The 27,303-nt window shown below is 43.9% G+C and overlaps 1 protein-coding gene across 3 annotated transcripts in view; it reads left to right on the top strand.

Moving 5' to 3' along the window:
• Positions 1–27,303, top strand: part of LOC123995666 (sodium/potassium-transporting ATPase subunit beta-1-interacting protein 2-like) — a 190,469-nt gene that overhangs the window by 88,669 nt on the left and 74,497 nt on the right. For all 3 annotated transcript variants that reach the window (XM_046299322.1, XM_046299321.1, XM_046299323.1), the window contains exon 3: positions 3,333–3,413. In XM_046299322.1, the coding sequence (XP_046155278.1) occupies positions 3,333–3,413 (81 nt within the window). The remainder of the gene's footprint in view (positions 1–3,332; positions 3,414–27,303) is intronic.

Raw genomic sequence — 27,303 nt, 5'->3', positions numbered from 1 at the left:
GTAGCTGGAGAAAGGCCAAATTAGGTTCCACTACACTCACCCATTTTCTGGATCTAATGTCTTGACAACATGTCAGATTATAGAGGCGGTAAAACCTTCCCCCGTGGCGGCTCTCCCCCTCTGTCAATGGTCTGGTGAATTAGGCCTGGAAACATATACACTTGTGCCCTAACACATTCATGGATTGCCCCCTACTGCTCCCTCCAACCTCCACCCCCTGGGTTTAGAGACCATCACCAGCTCACATACCAGTTTGGATTATGGCCCTAATTGAAGTCAATGGCTTGGCCTAGTCCTGCTCCACCTCACAGACGTGGGAGAATCATTATGCCGCCACACGTCTACTTCGAGAGACATGTCAGCCAGACAGCCGCACTCCAGTTGGGAGGAAGGCATGTAGTATTGACCTCAACCCTCCCCTCGGGCGTTTCAGCTGATTCACTGTATAAATTGTACGTACAGCATGTGCCGGCCGACAGTACCTGTGACAGCTTGCAGTGGTATCTCCCCCCTCTCTCATCCTCTCCTCCTCTGAGGCCATCTTGGGTGAGAGTCAGTCATTCCCAACACATTACCAAGGAGTCCCCATGACTACGGGAGAGGATAGACCCCCCCCCCCCCTCCCATCTACTGAGGCCCGGTCCAATGTTGGGATAGACCCATCGCCCTCCCATCTACTGAGGCCCGGTCCAATGTTGGGACAGTCCCCATACTACAGGGGTTCCCAAACCTTTCTGGGCCCCACAACCCCATTTTGATTTCAAAGAATGTTTGTGACCCCACCGTGTAAAAAAAAAGTGATCAGTGTAAAAAAAAAAGTCATCACCGGTCAATGTTAACTTTTTTAAATGGGTCTATTGCAGTCTATTACAAATCAGTCCGACAGTACTTTTGACAGTATTTCAATCTGAAGTTAGTATGGTTTGAAGTGACTGAAATGCATTAGAAAATATATTGTTCAGAAGATCATCCGACAATCATTTTGTATGATTTTCTGTGTAGAAACGATCATCATCGATGATGTTATTTCCCCCCCAGTCTGATTTAGTGCCTGGTCTTGTCCACTCTGTTCTAATGAGTCCTGCATGGCTTGTGGGTATTGCAGTGGGAAACAGAAGTCTTGTCTTTTCAGTGATGGGGGTCATAATATTTTGGAGCTTAAACCATTCAAAAGATAGTGCCACGTTTGTAGGAAGAAACTGCATCTAGCAGCTACCGAAGGTTAATGACTTAACCCCGGTTCTATGAAGCGGAAATTTTATCTTGCGACCCCATTTTCAAATCAGGCGACCCCATATGGGGTCACGACCCCTAGTTTGGGAAACACTGCCATACTGTATCCCTTTCTGTAAATGTTCCTCTTTAGCTACAGTTCTCTATCCATAATATTGCATATCTCCATACCTCCTTGATCCATCAGGTTGTACATTCATGATGATTATGATGCCTGCATTCATGATGATTACAGAAACCTGCATGATATCAACAAAGATATTTGATCTTACAGTCATAAAGTACACATTTTCTTAACTAGTCAAGACAACTAAGAACTCTTACTTACAATGATGGCCTAGGAACAGTGGGTTAACTGCCTTGTTCAGTGGCAGAATGACAGATTTTTACCTTGTCAGCTCGGGATTCGATCTAGCAACTTTTCAGTTACTGGTCCAACACTCTAACCACTAGGCTACCTGCCACCCCACTTGTGTCAGCTATGGCTCCTGTAGTGATATTTGTCCTCGATCATGTGCATTTAACAGATAAGTGGATGCATATATTTGCGGTGGCGTAAAGTGCTTAAGTATTCATACTTTAAAGTACTACTTAAGTCGTTTTTGGGATTATCTGTACTTTACTTTACTATTTATATTTGAACAACTTTTACTTTTACTTCACTACATTCCTAAAGAAAATAATGTACTTTTTACACTGTACATTTTCCTTGACACCCAGAAGAACTTGTTAAATGTTTAATGCATAATAGTACAGGACAATCATCCAATTCACACACCTCTGATCTGGCAGACTCACCAAACACATCATTTGTAAATTATGTCTTAAGTATATTTGATCAATTACATTTACTTTTGATACTTAAGTATATATAGAACCAAATACTTTTAGACTTTTCATTTTTATTTGTTTTTATTTTACCTTTATTTAACCAGGCAAGTCAGTTAAGAACAAATTCTTATTTTCAATGACGGCCTGGGAACAGTGGGTTAACTGCCTGTTCAGGGGCAGAACAACAGATTTGTACCTTGTCAGCTCAGGGGTTTGAACTCGCAACCTTCCGGTTACTAGTCCAACACTCTAACCACTAGGCTACCCTGCCACACTGGGTAACTTTTACTTTTACTTGAGTAACTTTCTACTAAGGTATCTATACTTTTACTCAAGTATGACAATCGGGTACTTTTTCCACCACTGTATAGTTGAATGAGCTTTCTACATGTAATGAAATTGAGTTCCCATTTCCAATGGCCCAGTATTTTATTCTGGATCACCTGTCTGCTTTAAAATAGGATCAGATAAGCATCCTTTTATCTGAAGATCTCTCCTCTGCTCTGCTTATCAGACTTCACAGTTCTTCTTCTCCCAGAAAGTCGCTTCTCCCATTTTAATCGGGGGGAAAAAAACATGTGTTGTGATAATGATTTCCCATGCTTCAAAATAGCCTGCTTCGGAAAAAAAGTACATGATATGTCGATAGATGCGCCGTGTCTTAGATCAGGGGTGTCAAACTCATTTTGCCCCCAACTTTCTTGTGAGTGTCCTTTCAGACATTTGGACAGTACTGGGAGCTAAATGAGGACATACTGAACTGTAACATCATGTTTTGTGTTCTTCAGTGCCAATTGGACATTGAGTTGTTTCATTTTGACACATTTCAAAACGCTTTGATAAGCCTCCATCCCTATCTCTAAGGAGCCTCTACGCCTCAGCCCTCCCACACACAACACACACACACAACACAAAACACACACACAACACACAACACACACACACACACACACACACACACAAACACACACACACCTTCAATACCGAGAAGAGGTACTAAGTGTTTGGCTCTGGCATGATTCAGATGTGTGGAGGCAGATTCTGTGTGAAGACATACCCAGCAGATAATTAATTACAAAGAAACACTATGATCCTGGCTGTGGAAACCCAGATACTAAGGAGAATCAAAATATGCATTTGTTTTTGGCGTGTTATTCTGAGCTTGACATTGCTTGTGGTGTTCTAATACTGTGATACTGTTTGTTCAGTGGTGTGTGCTTCTTCTCTCCCCCTCCTCTCTCTCTCACGCTCTCTCTCCTCTCCCATAGTATGCAGTGTGGCTGGTTCTCTGGGTGACCTGGAACATCTTCATCATCTGTTTCTACCTGGAAGTGGGGGACCTCTCCAAGGTAATGTGACCTGCTGAGAGCTCTACAGAGCTGGAGAAACTTTTATTATTACCTGCCAGACGACAGAGGCCATGGATAATATGTCTTTAATGGTCTTTTTCGCATGCCATTTAATCACGCGTTACACATTACTTCGCTGTTTCTGAAAGAGATAGTTGCGAGTCTTTCTGGGTAAGTCTTTTAAGAGCTTTCCACACCTGGATTGTGCAACATTTGCCCATTATTATTTTCAAAATTGTTCAAGGTCTAGGATTTTGCCTGTGCTTAGCCCCATTGCGCAAATTATTTTCCTGAAAAACTCCCCAGTCCTTAACTGCAACAAGCATACCCGTAACATGATGAAGCCACCACCATGCTTGAAAATATGGAGAGTGGTGCTTAGTGAGTTGTATTGGATTTGCCCCAAACATAACACTTTGTATTCAGTACAAAATGTTAATTACTTTCCCACAGTATTACTTTAGTGCCGTGTTGCAAACAGAATATATGTTTTGGAATATTTGTATTATGTACTGGCTTCCTTCTTTTCACTCTGTCATTTAGGTTAGTATTGTGGAGTAACTACAATGTTGTTGATCTATCCTCAGTTTTCACAGCCATTAAACTGTTTTAAAGTCACCATTGGCCTCAATGGTGAAATCCCTGAGAGGTTTCCTTCCTCTCCGTCAACTGAGTTAGGAAGGACTATATGTATTTTAATCAATGCAAAAATTTGGGCTGTAACACAATAAAATGTGGAAAAAGTCAAGAGGTGTGAATAATTTCTGAAGGCCTTGAAAATACGGTGTGGTTTGACGAGAACGCTGACATTTTTCCAAGGCAGATATACCCGGCCCGAGACTGACAGCTGTAGATGCATCCATTCATGCATAATGTGTATAAGTGTAGGCATAATGACAATCGCCAAATGTCCTTACACTTTTCGGTTCTTGAACAGATGTTTATTTTTATTAATCAAATGGCGGGTGCATAGAACACTGTTTGGCTGCTGGAATTAATTTGTGAGTAGACAAACGTGCGTTTTGACAATCAGATGAAAGATCATGACTGGTTGTGTTTATTCCACAGTATAAGGTAATACATTTGAGTTAAGTTCAGATACATCTTTACTACTAGGCCCAGATCCTATTGAATTAATAGCGATTCTATATGTAATTCTATGATTAGGCCCATCCAAAAAATTCATACACGAGGTCCCGTACAGGGAAAACAAATACATCTACTTTCACCCCTGGTTCAAAGAAGTAAGGTAATACCGCAATATAGATGCAAATGTGTCTTCTCTCTCTCCCTCCACCTCTCGGTCCCTCTCTCTCTCTCTCTCCCTCTCTCTCCTTCCACCTCTCAGTCCCTCTCTCTCTCTCCCTCTCCCTCTCTCTCCCTCCACCTCTCGGTCCCTCTCTCTCTCTCTCTCTCCCTCTCTCTCCCTCCACCTCTCGGTCCCTCTCTCTCTCTCCCTCTCTCTCCCTCCACCTCTCGGTCCCTCTCTCTCTCTCTCTCTCCCTCCACCTCTCGGTCCCTCTCTCTCTCTCTCTCTCCTCTCCACCTCTCGGTCCCTCTCTCTCTCTCTCCCTCCACCTCTCGGTCTCTCTCTCTCTCTCCACCTCTCTCTCTCTCTCTCTCTCTCTCTCTCTCTCTCTCTCACCTCTCGGTCCTCTCTCTCTCTCTCTCTCTCCTCCACCTCTCGGTCCCTCTCTCTCTCTCTCTCCCTCCACCTCTCGGTCCCTCTCTCTCTCTCTCTCTCTCTCTCTCCCTCCACCTCTCGGTCCCTCTCTCTCTCTCTCTCTCTCTCTCTCTCTCTCTCTCTCCTCCACCTCTCTCGGTCCCTCTCTCTCCCTCTCTCTCTCTCTCTCTCTCTCTCCCTCCCTCTCTCGGTCCCTCTCTCTCTCTCTCTCTCTCTCTCTCTCTCTCTCTCTCTCTCTCTCTCTCTCCTCCACCTCTCGGTCTCTCTCTCTCTCTCTCTCCTCCCTCCACCTCTCGGTCCCTCTCTCTCTCTCTCTCTCTCCCTTCACCTCTCGGTCTCTCTCTCTCTCTCTCCCTCCACCTCGCGGTCCCTCTCTCTCTCTCCCTCCACCTCTCGGTCTCTCTCTCTCTCTCTCCCTCCACCTCTCGGTCCCTCTCTCTCTCTCTCTCTCTCTCTCTCTCTCTCTCTCTCTCTCTCTCTCTCTCTCTCTCTCTCTCCTCTCTCAATCTCTCGGTCGGTCCCTCTCTCTCTCTCTCCACCTCTCGGTCTCTCTCTCTCTCTCTCCCTCTCTCTCCCTCTCTCTCTCTCTCTCTCTCTCTCTCTCTCTCTCTCTCTCTCTCTCTCTCTCTCTCTCTCTCTCTCTCTCTCCCTCCACCTCTCTCCCTCTCTCTCTCCCTCCACCTCTCAGTCCCTCTCTCTCTCCCTCCCTCTCGGTCCTCTCTCTCTCCTCCCACCTCTCGGTCTCTCTCTCTCTCTCTCTCTCCCTCCACCTCTCGGTCCCTCTCTCTCTCTCTCCCTTCACCTCTCGGTCTCTCTCTCTCTCTCTCTCTCTCTCTCTCTCTCTCCCTCTCTCTCCACCTCTCGGTCCCTCTCTCTCTCTCTCCCCTCCACCTCTCGGTCCCTCTCTCTCTCTCTCTCTCTCTCCTCTCCACCTCTCGGTCCCTCTCTCTCTCCACCTCTCTCTCTCTCTCCCTCCACCTCTCGGTCCCTCTCTCTCTCTCTCTCTCTCTCCACCTCTCGGTCCCTCTCTCTCTCTCTCCCTCCACCTCTCGGTCCCTCTCTCTCTCTCTCTCTCTCTCTCTCTCTCTCTCCTCCACCTCTCGGTCCCTCTCTCTCTCTCTCTCTCTCTCTCTCCACCTCCCCTCCACCTCTCGGTCCCTCTCTCTCTCCACCTCTCGGTCCCTCTCTCTCTCTCTCCCTCCACCTCTCGGTCCCTCTCTCTCTCTCTCTCCCCTCCACCTCTCGGTCCCCCTCCACCTCTCTCTCTCTCTCTCTCTCTCTCTCTCTCCCTCCACCTCTCGGTCTCTCCCTCCACCTCTCGGTCCCTCTCTCTCTCTCTCTCTCTCTCTCTCTCTCTCCCTCCACCTCTCGGTCCCTCTCTCTCTCTCTCCCTCCACCTCTCGGTCCCTCTCTCTCTCTCTCTCCTCCACCTCTCGGTCCCTCTCTCTCTCTCTCCCTCCACCTCTCGGTCCCTCTCTCTCTCCCTCTCTCTCTCTCTCTCCCTCCACCTCTGTGTAATTAAAATGTCAAAATGTTTAATATTGTACCCAATTAAAAGGCAAACCAGCCGTGTACCTTGATTATGACATTTCATCAAGTGCTTTCATCTACTATGTTTTCATTTGGAAAATGAAACTGAAATGACTAATCCCTTAATGTTGACCACTGACTCTGAGCACTTCTCATGACCAGATATTACCAGAGCTGTGGACATGAGTCAAGTAGAGACGTGAAGATTATATTGCTGTAGCTTTTGGTCACAAATGTGGCCACATGACATGCCATTGTTGTATCACCATTGATAAGGATTATTGTAGTGTTATTGGTCAAGCTAATTTGCCGGTAAGGTAGTTGTAGTTCAGTATAAATCCCCATAGAAAGGAAAGAGAACAGGTGTGGGTATTTTGTCACACCATTTGGTTTTGTGTTTATCTGTGAGGAAGTCTCTTGGAAATGTCTGTACATTTCTTAGCCGATCGTGCTTCCTTGTTGCTCTGTCGTTACTGTTTAATCTTATCTGGGATCTATGGCAACAGATGGAGCTCTCACTTAGTCTCACAGTCTTCACTCTCCTATAGCCTGTGCCAAAATGGCTTCCTTCCTCCTCAATTGCCTTTGGATGATTTGACAGTTTCACCTCAGAGATATCTTAGCACGTTTGAAAAGCATCAGGGAATGGCATCTGTTGCATTATAGTTTTATTAACAGTCAATGTCATTAACAGCTGGAAAATGACATGGGTTTGGGGCTATATACACTTTGACAAACTCAATCCCGGTGTATCTGCATAGCACATTGCCTTTTTCTCAGTGAGTTCTCCCTGCTGCATTTCAGCACTGCTTTTTTATGTCTTCCAACTTGCCTGAAATAAATCTCTTAAAGAGAGAATGTTCATTGGCTTCCTCCACAATTCACCAGCGTCAGTTCCCACGAGTGGCCTTGTCACTTTTTTTCCTGGGGAGAAGAGGCACTGAGGCATCAACTCATCGCTCCTCATCGTTTTGCCTGACTGACGAAAAGGGCATCTGCGGCTTTGTAGTTCTGAGTGTGATTCCACTGCATGTTCTACACGGTGGTTCTTTTCAGGTACTTTAATTAGTAACAGTAAAGTGATAGTATGTTAGTTAGTGTGATTTATTTGGCTCACGTTTAGGCGCCTCATGATTTATTAATGTAGGTGTAATGTGTTTAACCAGGAGAGAATCCACTGAGACCCGCCAAGGCAGGAAGATCACACACAGAAACAAATTAAGATAAATAAATGGTACAAATCCCTGCGTATTCTTTTCATTACTTGGCGCAATCCTCCTTACAGGTCTCAACTCGCTCAATCAGCTAAGGGGGACTTGTCTAGGAGAAAGCCAATCGTCTATCAGGAGAGTGATTGACATAGAAATAATACGTGACTTGAGAGAGAATAAACAACAACAGTATTTTCGGTAGCTCGGGTTTGGGCCTGTAGAGAGGAAGTGTCACCATGTTTCTTTTACATTCATGGCAAATGTCTCAAACGGCAAACTGGGCACTCTTAAGAGTGCTCCCTTTCTGGATTGTTTTTGTGCTTTAATATGTGAATGGGTTAAAAGTGGCAAAATCTTTGGCCTGTTCACCAATTCCATTGGCATGCCCAGAGATATTCTGGGAATTGAATGTGGAGGCCATTGGCAGAGGACTGTTGGCACTGACAAGAAGTGACAGGGTAGAGCATGGGAGAGTGGGTAGAGTGGGCGTAGAGAGCCATGGAGCTCCAGTCTGAGCCTCAACCTGAGCCCAGGCACAGTAAATAAAACGGTGTCCCAGCCATGGCAGCCGACAGCCTTCTAGCTTCAAGGCAAATAGTCACAGTCTGGCAGAGAGGAGGATGAGAGCTGATGCAATAAGAGCTGCTCACAAACGTCCCTCCCAATCTGGGACAGACAGATACACCTGGCCCACCTGGCCCAAAAACGGATAACGTCTCCTGTCAGCCAGGAATCTAATCCAGGCTGGAACAACCTGACATTTGCATAAACAAATAACTCCATTTAAATGGAGCTTTCTGACATCTTAGTATGGGATTCATGCCAAATATTGTGTGCCAAAGTTCTCCATATCAACACTGATCATGACCTCTGTATTTTAGCCTTAAGGCCTGAACAATATTGCTGGCTATATTATGCACAGTGCTAAGCAATGGTTCAAGGTTCAAATCAAAGCAAAGGTTAAATGGAGAATGTATGATAGATTTGGCACCGATGTCTTCCCAGTTCAGTTGAATTAATGATACCTTTTTACTGTTTGTAAGAAGTTCCTATTGTGCTATGTCATGATGTTGATATATTTGCAGCCCTATGAAATATTGCTAAAGTTGTAAGTGGCATGGCAGAGCCTCAGTACATCCTTACATTGGCAGGTTATCTGTGCCTTTTTCCTTGGAGCAACTTTAAAAGCATGCAACTGGCCTACTTCCTGTCTGCACACTCTTCATAGTCTTCATATACAGGAAAATACTGGTATTCTGATAAAGTGTCAGGTCTGGGAGGAATAGTGATTTATAGTCAATTTCACTGGAGAGGAGGGACAAGGCTGGCCTGTCAGCACCGGGCCCTCAGAACAAATGAGTTACAGTGCTTGTGCTAGCTCAATAAGGCTATTATTTCCCATCACCACCTATCACAGACTCTGAGAGCCGTCTAGTTTAGGAATAGGCTGGCCGGAGGAGCTTGACAGGGGAGCCGGACACTAGAACTCCAGACGCTACATGAATCACGGACACTCCCATAGAGTAGCCTACATCCCTTACTAACTTTGAACTTCTCACAAAACATAAGGGAACTATGTTGTTATAAAATAAATGGAAGTTAGAAAAGGGTGTTAATAGTTACAGGTGAGGTAATGCAGGCCTGTCACCAGAAACTGTTTGCTTTAGTCCTAGATAGTTAATTACTCATGTTATACCCTTTGGCAGTGCACTGACCCCGAATCACCCAACTTAAAATATCCAGTAGTTTAACTGAACCCGCTGGAGCAGTCCGAGCACTCCAATTTACAGCACACATAACATTGGTGACTATGTATTAGGTTATTATGAGCTATGTTTCTGTCTCATAGACCCTTGATAGAACCCGAGTCTAACAGTGAAATGCTTACTTGCGGGCCCTTCCCAACAATGGAGAGAGAACGAAAATAGAGAAATAGTAGAAAAGTAATAACACATAATAATAAAAGTCATAATAAATACACAATGAGTAACGATAACTTGGCTGTATACACAGGGTTTTATAGCCTTTTAAGGGTTATATCTATATATTGGCTTTCCTATTATTTGAATCGATCTGGCCTGGGCTGAATAAGTTATTAAAAGTACCCGAAGCCTGCCTCTTATTGAGCTGTTTATAGTTGGGGTGCCGGCATGGCCCTGTCAGGGTTTAATGTGCTGCTGTTAAGAGTTCACAACTCGGTGTCGGAATCATTTAACAAACCTCAAACCATGTAACAAAAGTGTCTTCTCCTGGGTGATTAAAGGCCAAACCAACGACATGGACGTCACTTGATTGAGCTCAAATGAATTTGATCCACTCCTTGATTTTACTGAGACTCATTGATTCAATTTGGTGAAACATTCGGAAATATATTTGGACCAATCTAGCATGTACGTACACAAAGGCATAGCAGACGTGAAGATGTCAGAATGTGTTGATTGTATTGACCATTACCGGATCAATGCGTTCGAAGACAGACTGGGAACTAGCCACAAAGTTAATAACCGGACTAAATGCAGAGTAAAAGGCAAGGCATGCTCCAGATGCCTCCCTGATGAATGCTGAAGTCTGCAGAGTGCTCTCAGTGTCATTAAAGATGACAATAAAAGTCCCCCCTCCAGTGTGCTATTCAGATTAGAATGACACTAATGCAGTGCTCCGACCATGAGGGTGCTTGGAGAGGCTTGTCGATGCTTTGCCACTGACTTGGCTGTATGTAAATGCTTCATTCTCCACCACACCTCTGCCACTAGCCAATATGCCATAGTATACAGTGGCTTGCGAAAGTTTTCACCCCGCTAGGCATTTTTCCTATTTTGTTGCCTTACAACCTGGAATTAAAATGGATTTGTTAGGGGTTTGTATCATTTGATTTACACAACAACATGCCTACCATTTTGAAGATGCAAAATAGTTTTTTTATCGTGAAATAATACATTAAACAGAATACTTGAGTGGGCGTAACTATTCACCCCCCAAAGTCAATACTTTGTAGAGCCACCTTTTGCAGAAATTACAGCTGCAAGTCTCTTGGGGTATCGCTATATAAGCTTGGCACATCTAGCCACTGGAATTTTTGCCCATTCTTCAAGACAAAACTGCTCCAGCTCCTTCAAGTTGGATGGGTTCTGCTAGTGTACAGCAATCTTTAAGTCATACCACAGATTCTCAATTGGATTGAGGTCTGGGCTTTGACTCTGCCATTCCAAGACATTTAAATGTTTCCTCTTAAACCACTCAAGTGTTGCTTTAGCAGTTTGCTTAGGGTCATTGTCCTGCTGGAAGGTGAACCTCCCAGTCTCAAATCTCTTGAAGACTGAAACAGGTTTCCCTCAAGAATTTCCCTGTATTTAGCACCATCCATCATCCCTTCAATTCTGACCAGTTTCCCAGTCCCTGCAGTTGAAAAACATCCCCACAGGATGATGCTGCCATCTCCATGTTTTCCTGGGGGGGGGTGGTGTTCTCGGGGTGATGAGAGGTGTTCGGTTTGCGTCAGACATAGCGTTTTCCTTAATGGCCAAAAAGCTCAATTTTAGTCTAATCTGACCAGAGTACCTTCTCCCACATGCCTTTTGGCGAACACCAAACGTGTTTGCTTAATTTTTTCTTTAAGCAATGGCTTTTTTCTGGCCACTTTTCCGTAATGCCCAGCTCTGTGGAGTGTACTGCTTAAAGTGGTCCTATGGACAGATACTCCAATCTCCTCTTTGGAGCTTTTGCTGCTCCTTCTGGGTTATCTTTGGTCTCTTTGTTGCCTCTCTGTTTAATGCCCTCCTTGCCTTGCCTTTGGTCTCCTTGCCTAGTGAATTTTGGTGGGCGGCCCTCTCTTGGCAGGTTTGTTGTGGTGCCATATTCTTTCCATTTTTTAATAATTGATTTAATGGTGCTCCGTGGGATGTTCAAAGTTTCTGATATTTTTTTATAACTCAACCCTGATCTGTACTCCTCCACAACTTTGTCCCTGACCTGTTTGGAGAGCTCCTTGGTCTTCATGGTGCCGCTTGCTTGGTGGTGCCCTGTGCTTAGTGGTGTTGCAGACTCTGGTTCCTTTCAGAACAGATGTATATATACTGAGATCATGTGACACTTAGATTGCACACAGGTGAACTTAATTATGGACTTAATTATGGTGGACTTAATTATTGACTTAATTAATTGTGGACTTAATTTTGTGACTTCTGAAGGTAATTGGTTGCACCAGATATTATTTAGGGGTTTCATAGCAAAGGGGGTGAATACATATGCACACACCACTTTTCAGTTTTTAATTTAGATTTTTTTTTAAGCAAGTTATTTCTTTCATTTTACTTCACCAATTTGAACTATTTTGTGTATGTCCCTTACATGAAATCCAAATAAAAAAAACATTTAAATTACAGGTTGTAATACAACAAAATAGGAAAAACACAAAGGGGGATGAATAGTTTTGCAAGGCACTATATATGAATCAGTGTTAAGAAATAAACCGCACAAACTTCCCCTATATCAATGTTCACATTTCAGTCATGTGACAAAAGTGAATACTTGAGCTTGTGTGTCAAAGAAAAATGGACATTAAAACTGTAATTTTGCCAGTACATTGTTTTGCTATAATCCAGGGGATTTACTTGAGTTAAAATTCCCTTTCAACAAGCAAGAAGTTTATCCCATCAATGATTTCTCCGCGGGAGGCCAGTGTGTTTGTCCCACTGCTCCATCTGGGAGGGAATGTGTCACCAGCAATGTCAGTCAGTGGAAACAAACAAGCAAACAGACAGACAGACTCAAAATGCCACACTCTCTCTTTTAATGCCTATGGTTGTACAGTCTGTGACGCACTCACATGGATTCATATGACTGTAGAAAAGACATAGATAGAACTGTAGATATGACACATATGATACAGATCCCATGGAATAGAAATAGACTATTGTCAGCTGTCTGCAAGTGGTCACCTTAATGAAAAATGATGTGCCAGTGTGTAATGGATGCAGGGATAATCAGAAACATAATACTTTTCCCATTCACCTGAGAGAAGGAGCCATCATCTGGGTGAGAGAGGTTAGAGAGATAAATGTGCTGATCAGCGTGGTGTGGTGCCGGCAGGGAAAGGGGTGATTTGTCCAAAGTGCCGCGATTGGCAGGGCTTGACCAGCAGGTCAGGTGGGAAGAAACTAGTCATATCCAACGGCATCGCAGCACAGGCAGGGACCAGGAGATTGCCGTCTCGGTAGAGATAATGCAGAGCAGGAACAAGCCTACAGGCTTCACTCAAAGCCAAGATGGGGGCGAATAGCGCTGCAGCATCCCGCAATACATCACTCCACTTACGGGTCTGGGACCTTTGTGGATGATGGGGGAGCATTTAAAGTAGGGTGCTTCTGTTGGGAGAATACATAGCCTGTAAGGTTATCGTTGTTGATATGCTTGCAATGTTCAGGTCTGATATCAGCCACTTTGTCTTCAACCGGTCATTGAGTGACTGGGTCGAGTATCCAGCGTCAGGGCCAATGACTTGCTAAAAGCAGTGATATAGTGCTCTTAAATGTTGCATGCTGGGAGAGAACGTTTTCATCCCTTAACCGTCTTTTTAATCTCCGGAAGAAAACGGCAAAAAGCATAAGCAGTAACCTGTCCAATAGTGCCATGAGGATCAAAAAACGATTTGGAATTTGGCATGGTGATATGAGATCAGTACTGCCTAAAGCTATATGAAGTGTCAACAGGCTTTTTCAGTCCCTTGGTACCATGGCAGCCTTCAATAGTCTGCTTCGAAAATGCGCCCTTATGATATCTTATGGTCGAAATAAACACGGCAACCCAGAGACGCCCAGCGCAGCCATCTTTAATTCCTTTGTATTGATATCTGTCTGATGGCAGTGACCTGAACACCGAAGGGACATATCAAATATTCAAATCTCATTAAAAGCACCTGACCTTTTAATCTCACCTAGAGGTTGAAAATCATGAGCCGTTCCGATGCCGTGTTAGTATAAACATAATTAAACACAAGCTTTTAGAATTTACAATCAGAGCTCTTGAATTATGATGACCCTTCCATTTGAAGGTCAACAAGTGGAGGAGTATCAGATGAACCAAGGGGGATAATTCAGACATAATGAGAGAGAGAGTACTGTAGTTAGATGACCGAGTCAGGGACTCAGGTAACCTGCAAGCTCAGACATGATTTAGAACAGACGGTTCCTTCTTACTGAATGTCCACACTCTCTCCGTCACAGATGAGCAAAGACGGCCGCTAGTAGGAACACTTACACAAGGTTCACTACAACAGTCAACCTCATCAAACACTGTGAAGCCGATAGTTTGTCACACCTCATTGGTGCCTTATGTTGGTCATTATCGCCAAACTGTGCTGGAGGTAATAGTGAAAGAGTATCTGTAGTATCCATGCTACTGTAGCTTGATGACTTGATGAATCAAGCAGTACGTGGATCAGAGTAAGTGTGTGTCAGGAAAAGAGAGATAGAGGACTGTGTTTCTGTCATATCTTTCTCTCTCTCTCATCTCTCTTTTTCTTTCTTTCTTTCTTTCTTTCTTTCTTTCTTTCTTTCTTTCTTTCTTTCCTTCTTTGTTTCTTTGTTTCTTTCTTATTGGCATGGCAAACATATGTTTACATGTCATATTATGTCTATATACAGTGATGTAGTGATGTGCAAATTGTTAAAGTACAAAAGGGAAAATAAATCAACATAAATATTGTATTTGTTCTTCACTGGTTGACCTTTTCTTGTGGCAAGTCACAAATCTTTCTGCTGTGATGGCATGCTGGTATTTCACCCGATATGTATGGGAGTTTATCAAAATTGGATTTGTTTTCAAATTCTTTGTGGGTCTGTGTAATCTGAGGGAAATATGTGTCTCTAATATGGTCATACATTTGGCAGGAAGTGCAGCTCAGTTTCCACCTAATTTTGTGGTCTGCACATAGCTCTATTGAGAGCCAGGTCTGCCTTTGGCGGCCTTTCTCAATAGCAAGGCTACGTATGCTCACTGAGTCTGTACATAGTCAATAGCATTCTAGTTTGCTCTATTTTTTTGTAAATTCTTTCCAATGTGTCAAGTAATTATCTTTCTGTTTTATCATGGTTTGGTTGGGTCTAATTGTGTTACTGTCTTGAGGCTCGGTGGGGGTCTGTTTGTGTTTGTGAACCGAGCCCCAGGACCAGCTTGCTCTTCTCCAGGTTCATTTCTCTGTAGGTGATGGCTTTGTTATGGAAGGTTTGGGAGTCGCTTCCTTTAAGGTGGTTATAGAATTTAACGGCTCTTTTCTGCATTTTGATCATTAGCGGGTATCGGCCTAATTCTGCGGTCTCTCTCTCTCTCCCTCTCTCTCTCTGAGATGCATCTCTCTTTCTCTCTCTCTCTCTCCCTCTCTCTCTCTGAGATGCATCTCTCTCTCTCTCTCTTTCTCTCTCTCTCTCTCTCTCTCTCTCTCTCTCTCTCTCTCTCTCTCTCTCTCTCTCTCTCTCTCTCTCTCTCTCTCTCTCTCACTCAGCACCATTACACAAATAGCAATTAGTTCACTGCCTGTTCTGTTGTAACATCAGGCCTATTCCAAAGGTCAATCTTTATTGCTAATTGCTCTGAAGAAAATTGCACTTTTTTCTCACCCACTCACCCATGACACCATCAAATTACTTTAATCAAAGAAAGAAATACATATATACAGTCGGGCAAAAAAGTATTTAGTCAGCCACCAATTGTGCAAGTTCTCCCACTTAAAAAGATGAGAGATGCCTGTAATTTTCATCATAGGTACACTTCAACTATCGACAGACAAAATCAGAAAAAAAATCCAGAAAATCACATTGTAGGATTTTTAATTAATTAATTTGCAAATTTAGGTGGAAAATAAGTACTTGGTCACCTACAAACAAGCAAGATTTCTGGCTCTCACAGACCTGTAACTTCTTCTTTAAGAGGCTCCTCTGTCCTCCACTCGTTACGTGTATTAATGGCACCTGTTTGAACTTGTTATCAGTATAAAAGACACCTGTTAATTACACCTGAATCTGCAATAGGTAAGCAGCTTGGTTTGAAGAAATCAACTGTGGGAGCAATTATTAGGAAATGGAAGACATACAAGACCACTGATAATCTCCCTCGATCAGGGGCTCCACGCAAGATCTCACCCCATGGCGTCAAAATGATCACAAGAATGGTGAGCAAAAATCCCAGAACCACACGGGGGGACCTAGTGAATGACCTGCAGAGAGCTGGGACCAAAGTAACAAAGCCTACCATCAGCAAGGGCATTGAAGATGAAACGTGGTTGGGTCTTTCAGCATGACAATGATCCCAAACACACCGCCCAGGCAACGAAGGAGTGCCTTCGTAAGAAGCATTTCAAGGTCCTGGAGTGGCCTAGCCAGTCTCAAGATCTCAACCCCATAGAAAATCTTTGGAGGGAGTTCAAAGTCCGTGTTGCTCAGCAACAGCCCCAAAACATCACTGCTGTAGAGGAGATCTGCATGGAGGAATGGGCCAAAATACCAGCAACAGTGTGTGAATACCTTGTGAAGACTTACAGAAAACGTTTGACCTCTGTCATTGCCAACAAAGGGTATATAACAAAGTATTGAGATAAACTTTTATTATTGACCAAATACTTATTTTCCACCATAATTTGCAAATCAATTAATAAAAAATCCTACAATGTGATTTTCTGGAGAAAAAAATCTAATTTTGTTAGTCATTGTTGAAGTGTACCTATGATGAAAATTACAGGCCTCTCTCATCTTTTTAAGTGGGAGAACTTGCACAATTGGTGGCTGACTAAATACTTTTTTGCCCCACTGCATACAATAAAATATATAGGGGAATGGAAATGATGCAGACAATTACATTGAAGGAATGCAGACAATTACATTGAATGAAGCTACAATCCATGTGCATTATTAAATCTGATCTAATGTACCCCCTGTTTGTTGCTTAGCTTTGCATTGGTGTGCGATTCTATAGGGTGTCCACACGCTTTGGTGATGAAATGTCTCTTTCTTATGTTATAAAATATATTTTTACAGAGACAAATAATATCATTCACATTCTAAATTGTGTAAAGGGTCTTTCTCTAACATATCATTAACATTATATCACAAAAGTTGGATTTCTGGACCTAATACATGCGATAATAAGCACTAGAGGGGAAGGTTTTACATTTTGTTGTCATCGTCTCAAAAGTTGTCTCCATGGGTGTCAAAAAGCTAAATGAGCATGAAACGAGCTGAATTACATGTAAATGGTTTTGAAAATGAAAAGCTTGGTACACACACTCAGTGCTCCGTTGACATTTCACAGACAGTTGTTTTTGTGAGAAATCCTCAACAACAACAAAAAGAATTTTGAATGAATATGAAAAGTCATATTGTGCACAAGTCTACTAAATACTATGTGTCTCCAAATCGATGTCCATGTTACCGCTATATTGTTTTTTCTTGTCCTGCAGACTTGAGAAGAAAGATGACGAGTTCAACAGGAAAGTGAGCCTTAATTCTTGCACAGAATCCAGCCCAGCTGATGCAATGCAATCTTCCTGATTTTTGGCCACTTTTTTCTTTTTTCCTTCTCCGGGCCACCATTGATTTAGTCACTCTCTTTCTGGCCGTCCTACAAGGATAAAAACTCCAATATACTCTTGAACGTTTTACGATACATGAGGTTTGGACCCTTGGTTTTCTTCGAGGATTACACAATGAACATATTATTTTACCCGTCGCTCAAAAGATGCATTTCGTATTGGACACCCTGCCTCCTGTAGCAATAGGGAACATGTAGTTGTGTTTCTGTGAGCCTGTTTGATCATTTTGCACCACAGTTTCTCAAATTGAATAATACATGAAACTATAAAAGCTTTTGATAATGTGTAGTGCACAGTATGCGTAGCATTTCCTACGGTTCAACTATATCATAATAATAGATATAATTTCTAAAGCTGCCTTGACTCGGCTGCATGTATCATTCTCCCTGAATGAATGACCTTCGCCATAAATACAATTCTCTATCCTCAAGTGGACAGCACATTGTAAAGACAGCGCCTGCGGCTACTGTTCCAGAGAACGATTGCGCGGGAATGCATGAACAAACAACAAAACCAAACGGACACAAAATAAATTTAACCTCTTTCAGCTGTTCATATCTCGCTCATAAATCTACCTTAGCACATTCTCGGTAAGAGTGTTCGGTTCTGAACACTGGGGGCCTACTGGAGAGAAGTGGGGAGGAGTGTAACAGAGACCCATTTAAATGTGACTGCTTACGCCTTATTTAAAGATCACTTCCAGCCTGTGTTCCCGAAGAGGGAAATTGAACACGTCAAATTTAACCTTTAGACAAATAATTTGGGATATTGTAATTGAAGTGAGAATATGACAATATCGCCATGGTCTGTGAGGGGAATGGATTAGTAAAAGAGCAATTTGAGAGGGATGAACAATGAAAGTGGTCATTTCCTCCTTCCTATTTCACACATGTCTATGTCTTTTACAGTGTTCTGCCTCTGCCCTCAAGCGCAGTGTCCTTCATCAGTCATCTCAATCCCCAGGAGACACTGGCCAACATTCGAATAAATTGGTGTGAAGTCCCCCTCATTCGCTGATCATAGACATAGGGAAAGGTTTTGCATCTACAGTATGGACAGCGTGCATGAACATTACTAGTCATGACAGTTGCCATACCTATTGTGAGAGTCCTAGGGATAATAGTCATGGCTGTAAGCGCAGACAGCCCATATTTGCATCATGTTCATGTTAATTTGATGTCTGTCTGATGATATTTTCTTGTTTGATAGCTTCTTACTATCCGGAAGTAGGTCAGTCAGAAATAGACATTGGTGTGTCTGGCTGGTTCCGTCTACTGATCTGTGTCAGTAGCATTTCATTGAGACGTCTGTCGGAAATTGGGTTTGTGAGAGATTCTGATACAGCACAGTTGTCACATTCTGACTTTAGTTCTTTTGTTATTTCTTTGTTTTAGTATGGTCAGGGCGTGACTTGGGTGGGTTGTCTATGTTCTTTTTTCTATGATTTGGCATTTCTGTGTTTGGCCTGGTATGGTTCTCAATCAGAGGCAGCTGTCAATCATTGTCCCTGATTGAGAACCATACTTAGGTAGCCTGGTTTCACAGCAGTCCTTGGCGGTGCTGGAGGTTGGCACTGTCTGCTGTCATTCAGATGGAACAGGAAAATTAACCGGGCTGTGGTTATTGTTTATCGACCTACATACTCTTAACCATGGTTGGTGGCATCTTAATTGGGGAGGACGGGCTCGTGGTATTGGCTGGAGGGGAATGAGTGGAATGGTATCAATGGTATCAAACACATGGTTTCATGCCGTTCCATTCGCGCCGTTCCAGCCATTATTATGAGCTGTCCTCCCCTCAGCAGCCTCCACTAACACACATGTATCCTAGTGCAATAGGCTATTCTTTAGGTCTCTTCTGTGCTGCGACACAGATTCCAAGGTATTGTGTAATCGCATATTTTTTTCCGTTAGCTAGCCGAGTCATTCATTCCATGAAACGTAGTCTGAGACATAATAAGCCAAGCTGCGTTTTTCAGTTATTATTTTTTCCCCTGCACCCAGTGCCGCCTTACGAATAATTATGTATTTATTTTGTGTTGTATAGCACTCCCTTTTCATCACTGCCTGGGCTTTTGTCTCCATAGATTTAATGAAAGGCTTAATGACACTGAGCTCTCCCCCGGCGCTGCGTGTCTCAGAACTCCCTTTGATTCCCTGCTCCTGGCATATGTTTAGAATTAGCTTATAATAGAGAATACTAAACTGAAAGGATTCTGCCTTTATTTTCCCCAGCTGTTGCAGGTGCTTGTGTTGATGAAGGTCAAGGGTGATTGTCCATTGGTTTACCACGCACCTCCTGTCATGTCAGGCTTCATCAGAGTACTGTGACATCAGGGGGTCAGAAGCAGGGGAAGCAAGGGGGAGGGGGGGTCATTGAGAGATTGCTTATTTCACGGGTCAATCTGAGGCTTTTGTCTAAGAGAGCCTTTGTGTGACTACTAACTGTGTTAGCCAGGGGCTCTCAGGGCTGCCTCTCAGGCCTGTCTGAGGACCATGCTCCTAGTTGCCTCCTGGCCAAGAATAGTAGGGATAGCGTATTTCTGGAGGGGACCTGAGCAGGTATTGTCATGGGGATGACAGCCGTTAAAGATCAGTGAGCCAGCTGAGCCAGGAGCTCTCCTGAACCCAGACCTGCTCTCTCCTGTACATATAATTTCAGCTAGGACCGAAATCAAAAGGGTCTCAACTGCTCTGATAAGCATGTAGGAACTAACCCAGGGTCAGTGAGTGCTCACCTGTCTGTTTCCAGCTACACACAGGGCACAAGGAAGAACATGTTTTATCTATTATAATGAGGCTTGTATGTATTTCTGTTGTTAGTCTCCTTGCCTGTTTTCCAATGTTACCATAGTCTGCGCAAATGAGAGACAGCCAACAACGAAATGGATGTGTCGTTCATTAGCATAGCCTCGTCACTGTGCACACACAAGGTATGGCATTGTGGCTCAGCTGTGGATCCTCTGCGTTTAAACTCAAGAATGGAAAATAATCACCCTGTAATTCCCAAACAGGGAGTGGAATATAGCAGGCATTGGAAATGAAGCGGCTAATGATGAGAAACAGTCATTCCGGAGGCAGCGGTGTATCATGTGGAAAGGATCTGAGGCAATACTGCTCCCTGTTAGGCTCTTCAATATCCACTATCCAAACGTCTTACATTTTAAAAAGGAACACACCCACTGAGTTGAATAATAAATAGTATTTAACTGCATTTAACGGTTGATCAGGTTCGTGAGGGGAGAGGTCCTTTCTGTGCTGCTGTAAAATGTACTGCCAGTCCGAGATAAACACTATCAGTGTGTGGGCTTGGGCTTTTAGCTTCCTAGAAATCAGCTGTACCTTGTAGTTACTGTAATGGTTCCTAAAGATAGGCAGGGACTCCATGTTCCTGTAACGACAGCTTGGTATGATCAAGCTCCAGTAGTAATGAAGTGAAACTACTCTCACCATCAACCCTCTGTCCTTGGAGATTGATTAGTGTTGTTATTTTGATGTTCTGTAATTAGCCGTGTCGGTCCGATTATGGATGAGAATCAGTCTGACATTTGGAGAAGATCAGCTGCTAATTTCTTATTGACACTGAGTCACTGAGTCACAGACACAGCAGCGCAGTAGAGACGGTTGGATTCACCAGGGGGCCATTAACCTAGTTTGTTCTCTTAGTTACATCAGTTAGGTCTAAATAGGTGAACAGTCCTCATTGATGTTGTGGTGTATACCAAGATGGCTGACCATAAAGTAGCTTGTGCCAGCTGTCCACATCTCTTTAAACAAGAATGGATGCACAATAGAATGGCCTGAGTCAAAGGTAATGAGAATCCCCAGATCCCTTTCTTGGAGAACTCGCAGTCAGATGATTGTACCTCTTCTTTCTCAGAATACATCCCCACGCCCCCATCCTCCTCACTCTCTTCATCACTTTAGGAATCAAGCTTGGGTAGGCATCGCAGCCCTACCGCAGACTGCCACACAAATAAGAATCCTGAAAAGCCTGTCAGTTGTTGGCCTGTACAGAATGCATTTTTTTTTATCCATATGTGGCTGTCGTGCTGTTGGTTTCAAGGCTCTGATGTTGCTGCTGCCACGGCTGGCTACACAAACGAACAAAGACACATGAAGACACAACCTGTCGTCAGTATGATAGCTTTGTTCAGTTTCCATTACTCTCCCTGTCTACTGTTTTACTACTATATATCCTACCCTTCCTCTCTCCTCCTCCCTTCACTCATCCATTCCCCTCATGCCGAGGAACAATTAACCTCCCGCGGGGTGTGGTGGAACCCGGCTGCCTCCCTCTCTCACCCTCTCCCTTCGCCTCGCCTCTCCTCCGTCAAGGGAGTGGACCGACATGAACAAGAGAGGGAGCACCTATTCCTCCTCTCCGTGCTAGCTGGCTGTGTGTGAGATCTACACCTCTCTACCTCCTATGGAGCTCTCCTATGGATTCTTACCTAATGGCCATATGGCCCCATATGAGAGATGGGCGAGCTGGATCAGTTATGCCTTATCTCATGGCTCCCTCCCCCTGACTGAAATGTCAACACCACCACCTAAATGTCTGATTTGGTGTGCGTCATCACAATGGTGAAGGACTTGGATATGTCGGTGCCCCCTCTGTTTGCCTTTTAGAAAAAAAACAGGTAAATATATACAGCCCATCTCAGACACAAACACACGATTATGGAGGTTCTGAAACTGAATAAGGCGCTTGGCAGCTCCAAGATTTTCAAGAGACTTGTACACGAGTAAGATGTCGTCCTCCTTAATGGAATGGGGCATTAGTTGTGTGTGCTAGATGCCTGATAAAGAGCTCTCTTTCCTCATACATAGTTATAGCATGTTTCTCCCTGAGCCATTCTCATGATAGCATCCCCATATAGTATTTTAGAGGGGTCAAACCATTTGCAAAGGAGACACGTGGGAATCACATGCTCTCATGACACAAGGGGATCTACTGCAAAGACATCTACTGCAATTTGTTTGTCACTATTAGTCACTTGACTCACAAATGCCCAAGATGCAACCATTCAAATGTTATAGTCTCCATTTTCCATCTCTTCCCTGACTAGAAGGGTACAGTATTGAAACTGACAGATGGAACAGGAAAATGTAAAAAAAAACATTTTTTTGAATGCCAGTCTTCTTCTTCCCTTTTTCTGGAAGGTGTGTACACACACACACACACACACACACACACACACACACACACACACACACACACACACACACACACACACACACACACACACACACACACACACACACACACACACACACACACACACACACACACACACACACACGCACACGCAGTAACCACACACACATTCTGGCATAATGACACCTCAGTATGCTAAGCCTGTCCAGGAGTGTTCCAGGAGGTGCTGGAGGATTCACAGGATTTGGAATTCCAATGAAATGTAAATTACCTTGTTGTGGGGAGGAGCTGCATGATGTCTCAGTTCACTCTCTGTGATCAGCTTTTTATTCCCCTCCAAAAAAGTGGCCAGCCAGCAGCCTTGGTCAGAGCACCTCCTATCATTATTGTTTCTTTATACGACTGCCTTTGTATCACTTTAAAGAAAAAAAACTCCTTTAAGCATTGTGGAATACTTGCGAAGGGGGACACATGGGAAATGAACGAGACAGCAAAGCAAGACGGTCCATGACTGTCTGATCATGGTACAGGTTTGGTGCTTGGCTCTGCTCGGCTCGGCATACCCTTAGCTAAACGTGTGCTGCTCAGACACATCCAAAGATCTGGGATTAGTCTGGGATATTTGTTACCAGATGTTTACCCTCTTGTGAAATTCATGAAGCTATTAATTAAACTCACATGCTCTGATAAATATGAATGAATTAGCACTGGCTTAACTTAGATTACAGGGCTCTTGGCGTGTGGACTGGAATTGCTCAATGGATGACATTAGAATTCAGCACCACCTTTGTAACACTACTGTTTGAGTAAGATAAATTGATATCATCTCTTTACAGCTCACAATAAGAACCCTGTTCATCCACAGAAAACAGGTCATGAGTGCACCTACAGGTAACTGGCAAAATAAAGGAAACACCAACATGAAGTGTGCTAATAGGGCTTCAATGCACCTTGGCATAGATTCAAGTGTCTGGAACTCTATTGGGGGGGATGCGACACCATTCTTCCACAATTCTTTGGTGTTTTGTTGATGGTGGTGGAAAAGACTGTCTCAGACTCCACTCCCGAATCTCCTATAAGTGTTACACACACACACACACACACACACACACACACACACACACACACACACACACACACACACACACACACACGCACATGCGCAAATGCACCCACTGCACACATACACCCACCCACACATGCACACACACATGCAGTACATACACATACACACACGCACACGCACAATTCATCTCTGACTGTTCCATTCTCCATGCTCCTTTGAAACTCCTCTTTCAAAGTCACTGAGATCTCTTCTAGCCATGGTAGACGAAATAATGTGCAACTGGGCATTTTTATACATGACCCTAGGCATGATGGGATGTTCATTGCTTAGTTAACTCAGGAACCACACCTGTGTGGAAGCACCTGCTTTCAATATACTTTTTATCCCTCATCTACTCAAGTGTTTCCTTTATTTTGTCAGTTACCTGTATATCTCTAAACAAACTGTTTCTGATATTTATACTGGACAAAAATATACATGCAACAATTTGAAATAAAATAAAATTGTATTGGTCACATTCACATGGTTAGCAGATGATAATGTGAATGTAGCGAAATGCTTGTGCTTCTATTTCCGAGCATGCAGTAATATCTAACAAGTAATCTAACAATTTCACAAGAACTAACTTATACACACAAGTGTAAAGGAATTCATAAGAATATGTACATATAAATATATGGATGAATGATGGCCGAACGGCATAGGCAAGATGCAGTAGATGGTATAGAATAAAGTATATATATATGAGATGAGTAATGTAGGGTATGTAAACATGATATAAAGTGGCATTGTTGAAAGTGACTAGTGATACATGTATTACATCCAATTTTTTATGTTTAAAGGGGCTAGAGATTTGAGGCAGTATGTTGGCAGCAGCCACTCAATGTTAGTGATGACTGTCTAACAGTCTGATGGTCTTGAGATAGAAGCTGTTTTTCAGCCTCTCTGTCCCAGCTTTGATGCACCTGTACTGACCTCGCCTTCTGGATGATAGCGGGGTGAACAGGCAGTGGCTCGGGTGGTTGTTGTCCTTTGTGATCTTTTTGGCCTTCCTGTGACATCGGGTGGTGTAGGTGTCGTGGAGGGCAGGTAGTTTGCCCCCAGTGATGCGTTGTGCAGACCCCACTACCCTCTGGAGAGCCTTGCGGTTGTGGGCGGAGCAGTTGCCGTACCAGGCGGTGATACAGCCCGACAGGATGCTCTCGATTGTGCATCTGTAAAAGTTTGTGAGTTTTTGGTGACAAGCCAAATTTCTTCAGCCTCCTAAGGTTGAAGAGGCGCTGTTGCACCTTCTTCACCACACTGTCTGTGTGGGTGGACCATTTCAGTTTGTCCGTGATGTGTACGCCGAGGAACTTAACATTTTCCACCTTCTCCACTACTGTCCCGTCGATGTGGATAGGGGGGTTCTCCCTCTGCTGTTTCCCAAAGTCCACGATCATCTCCTTTGTTTTGTTGACGTTGAGTGTGAGGCTATTTTCCTGACACCACACTCCGAGGGCCCTCACCTCCCTGTAGGCCGTCTCGTTGTTGTTGGTAATCAAGCCTACCACTGTAGTGTCATCTGCAAACTGGATGATTGAGTGGGAGGCGTGCATGGCCACGCAGTCATGGGTAAACAGGGTGTACAGGAGAGGGCTGACAACGCACCTTTGTGGGGCCCCAGTATTGAGGATCAACGGGGCAGTGATTCTATGATCAATGATTCTACTGAGTTACAGTTCATTGTTAGGAAATCAGTCAATTGAAAAAAATCTATGGATTTCACATGACTGCGCTGGGGCGCAGCCATGGGTGGGCCTGTGAGGGCATAGGCCCACCCACTGGAGAGCCAGGCACAGCCAATCAGAAAGATTTTTTCCCCACAAAAGATCTTTATTACAGACAGAAGTACTTCTCAGTTTCATCAGCTGTCTGGGTGGCTGGTTCCAGACAATCCCGCAGGTGAAGAAGCCAAATGTGGAGGTTGTGGGCTGGCTTGGTTACACGTTGTGAGGCCGCTTGGATGTACTGCCAAATTCTCTAAAACGATACGTTGGAGGCAGCTTCTGGTAGAGAAATGAACATTCAAGTCTCTGGCAACAGCTCTAGTGGACATTCCTGCAGTCAGCATGCCAATTGCACACTCCCTCAAAACAAATCTGGCATTGTGTTGTGTGACAAAACGGCACATTTTACAGTGGCCTTTTATTGTCCCGAGATTTATTGTCCCTAGGTGCTCCTGTGTAATGATCATGCTGTTTAATCAGCTTATTGATATGCCACACCTGTCAGGTGGATGGATGATTTTGGCAAAGGAGAAATGCTCACTAACAGGGTTGTGAACAAATTTGTGCCCAACATTTGAGAGAAATACGTTTTTTTGTCCATATGGAAGATTTCTGGGATCTTTTATTTCAGCTTGTGAAACATAGGACCAACACTTCACATGATGCGTTTATATTTTTTGGGAGCTGATGCCCTGAAAGTGGCCGCACAGTCCAATGCTCCTCTGTTTGCTTCAAGCAGCAAACAGAATTGTTTGTCATTGTGTTATTTCCAGCCGGTTGGCTTTGTTTGATGAGCCTGGGCTCCTGTCACTTTGGCTGGGGTGCAAATGGTCCTACCACACTCCCCTGCCTCCCAATGTAGCAACTCTGACCTGCTGGCTGCCAGGGCCAGGCTCCACTGTGGGGGCTCACGTTAGCCCCAACACCACCCCACAATCCAGCAGCCGCTTCCCATTCCCCAATACGCTTACCCAGCAGATATCCATTCCCCTCTCTCACATTTGATCTTGCTCATTCATTTGTGTCCTTGTAAGGAGGGAGTCGGGTGTATGGATGGATGGATGAATTTGGGTGCATGGGGGTTTTGTGCTGTTGGGCTGTCAGCCTGCTGGGGGTGTTCCCATTCTCTTCCCCCAGCAGCCCCTGCACCTGCTCTATGGGAGAGAATTGGGGAAGTAGCTAGACAATACTAGCCCCAGGCTTCTCTGGCCCTGGAGCCTTACCCTAGCTACCATACAACTCGATCCCATTACGTATAGGTCAAAAATGTTATTATAGTGATAGTAGACCCATTTCATAACAATTTTCCAAAGGTCTTTTCCTCAGTATTGTAATTTTGATGTAGGTTGGGATGGTTATGAGTGGTGTGTGTGTTGTGATTGAAGGTGAAACATTCTGTAGTTCTACTCTCCATTTGCTTCCATTATGCTAGTGGCTATAGGCTACTATATAAAGATCACATTTCTTAATTTAAGAGCTGGCTAAGAATTACTTATTTTGCATATCTAACTTCACCGTTTTAATGGGGAATGTGCTACATGCCTTCAGAGTAAATGGATTTCATTCCACCAATCTGAAACCCAACACTACTTTTAAGTAATTTGGCTCCAAACAGCAGTGAGAGGAGCAGATGCCCTGAGAATCATCTCTCTATGAGTTATCCTTTTCCACTTAATGACCTGTGGACCAGGGGCGGCTGTACACACACACACACACACACACACACACACACACACACACACACACACACACACACACACACACACACACACACACACACACACACACACACACACACACACACACACACACACACACACACACACACACACACACACACACACACACACACACACACACGCCCATCTTACACACATAAATCAGTACCAT

This window comes from Oncorhynchus gorbuscha, linkage group LG14 (assembly GCF_021184085.1).
Source record: "Oncorhynchus gorbuscha isolate QuinsamMale2020 ecotype Even-year linkage group LG14, OgorEven_v1.0, whole genome shotgun sequence".
Classification (NCBI taxonomy): Eukaryota; Metazoa; Chordata; class Actinopteri; order Salmoniformes; family Salmonidae; genus Oncorhynchus; species Oncorhynchus gorbuscha.
This window is presented reverse-complemented; position numbering and strand designations above follow the sequence as displayed.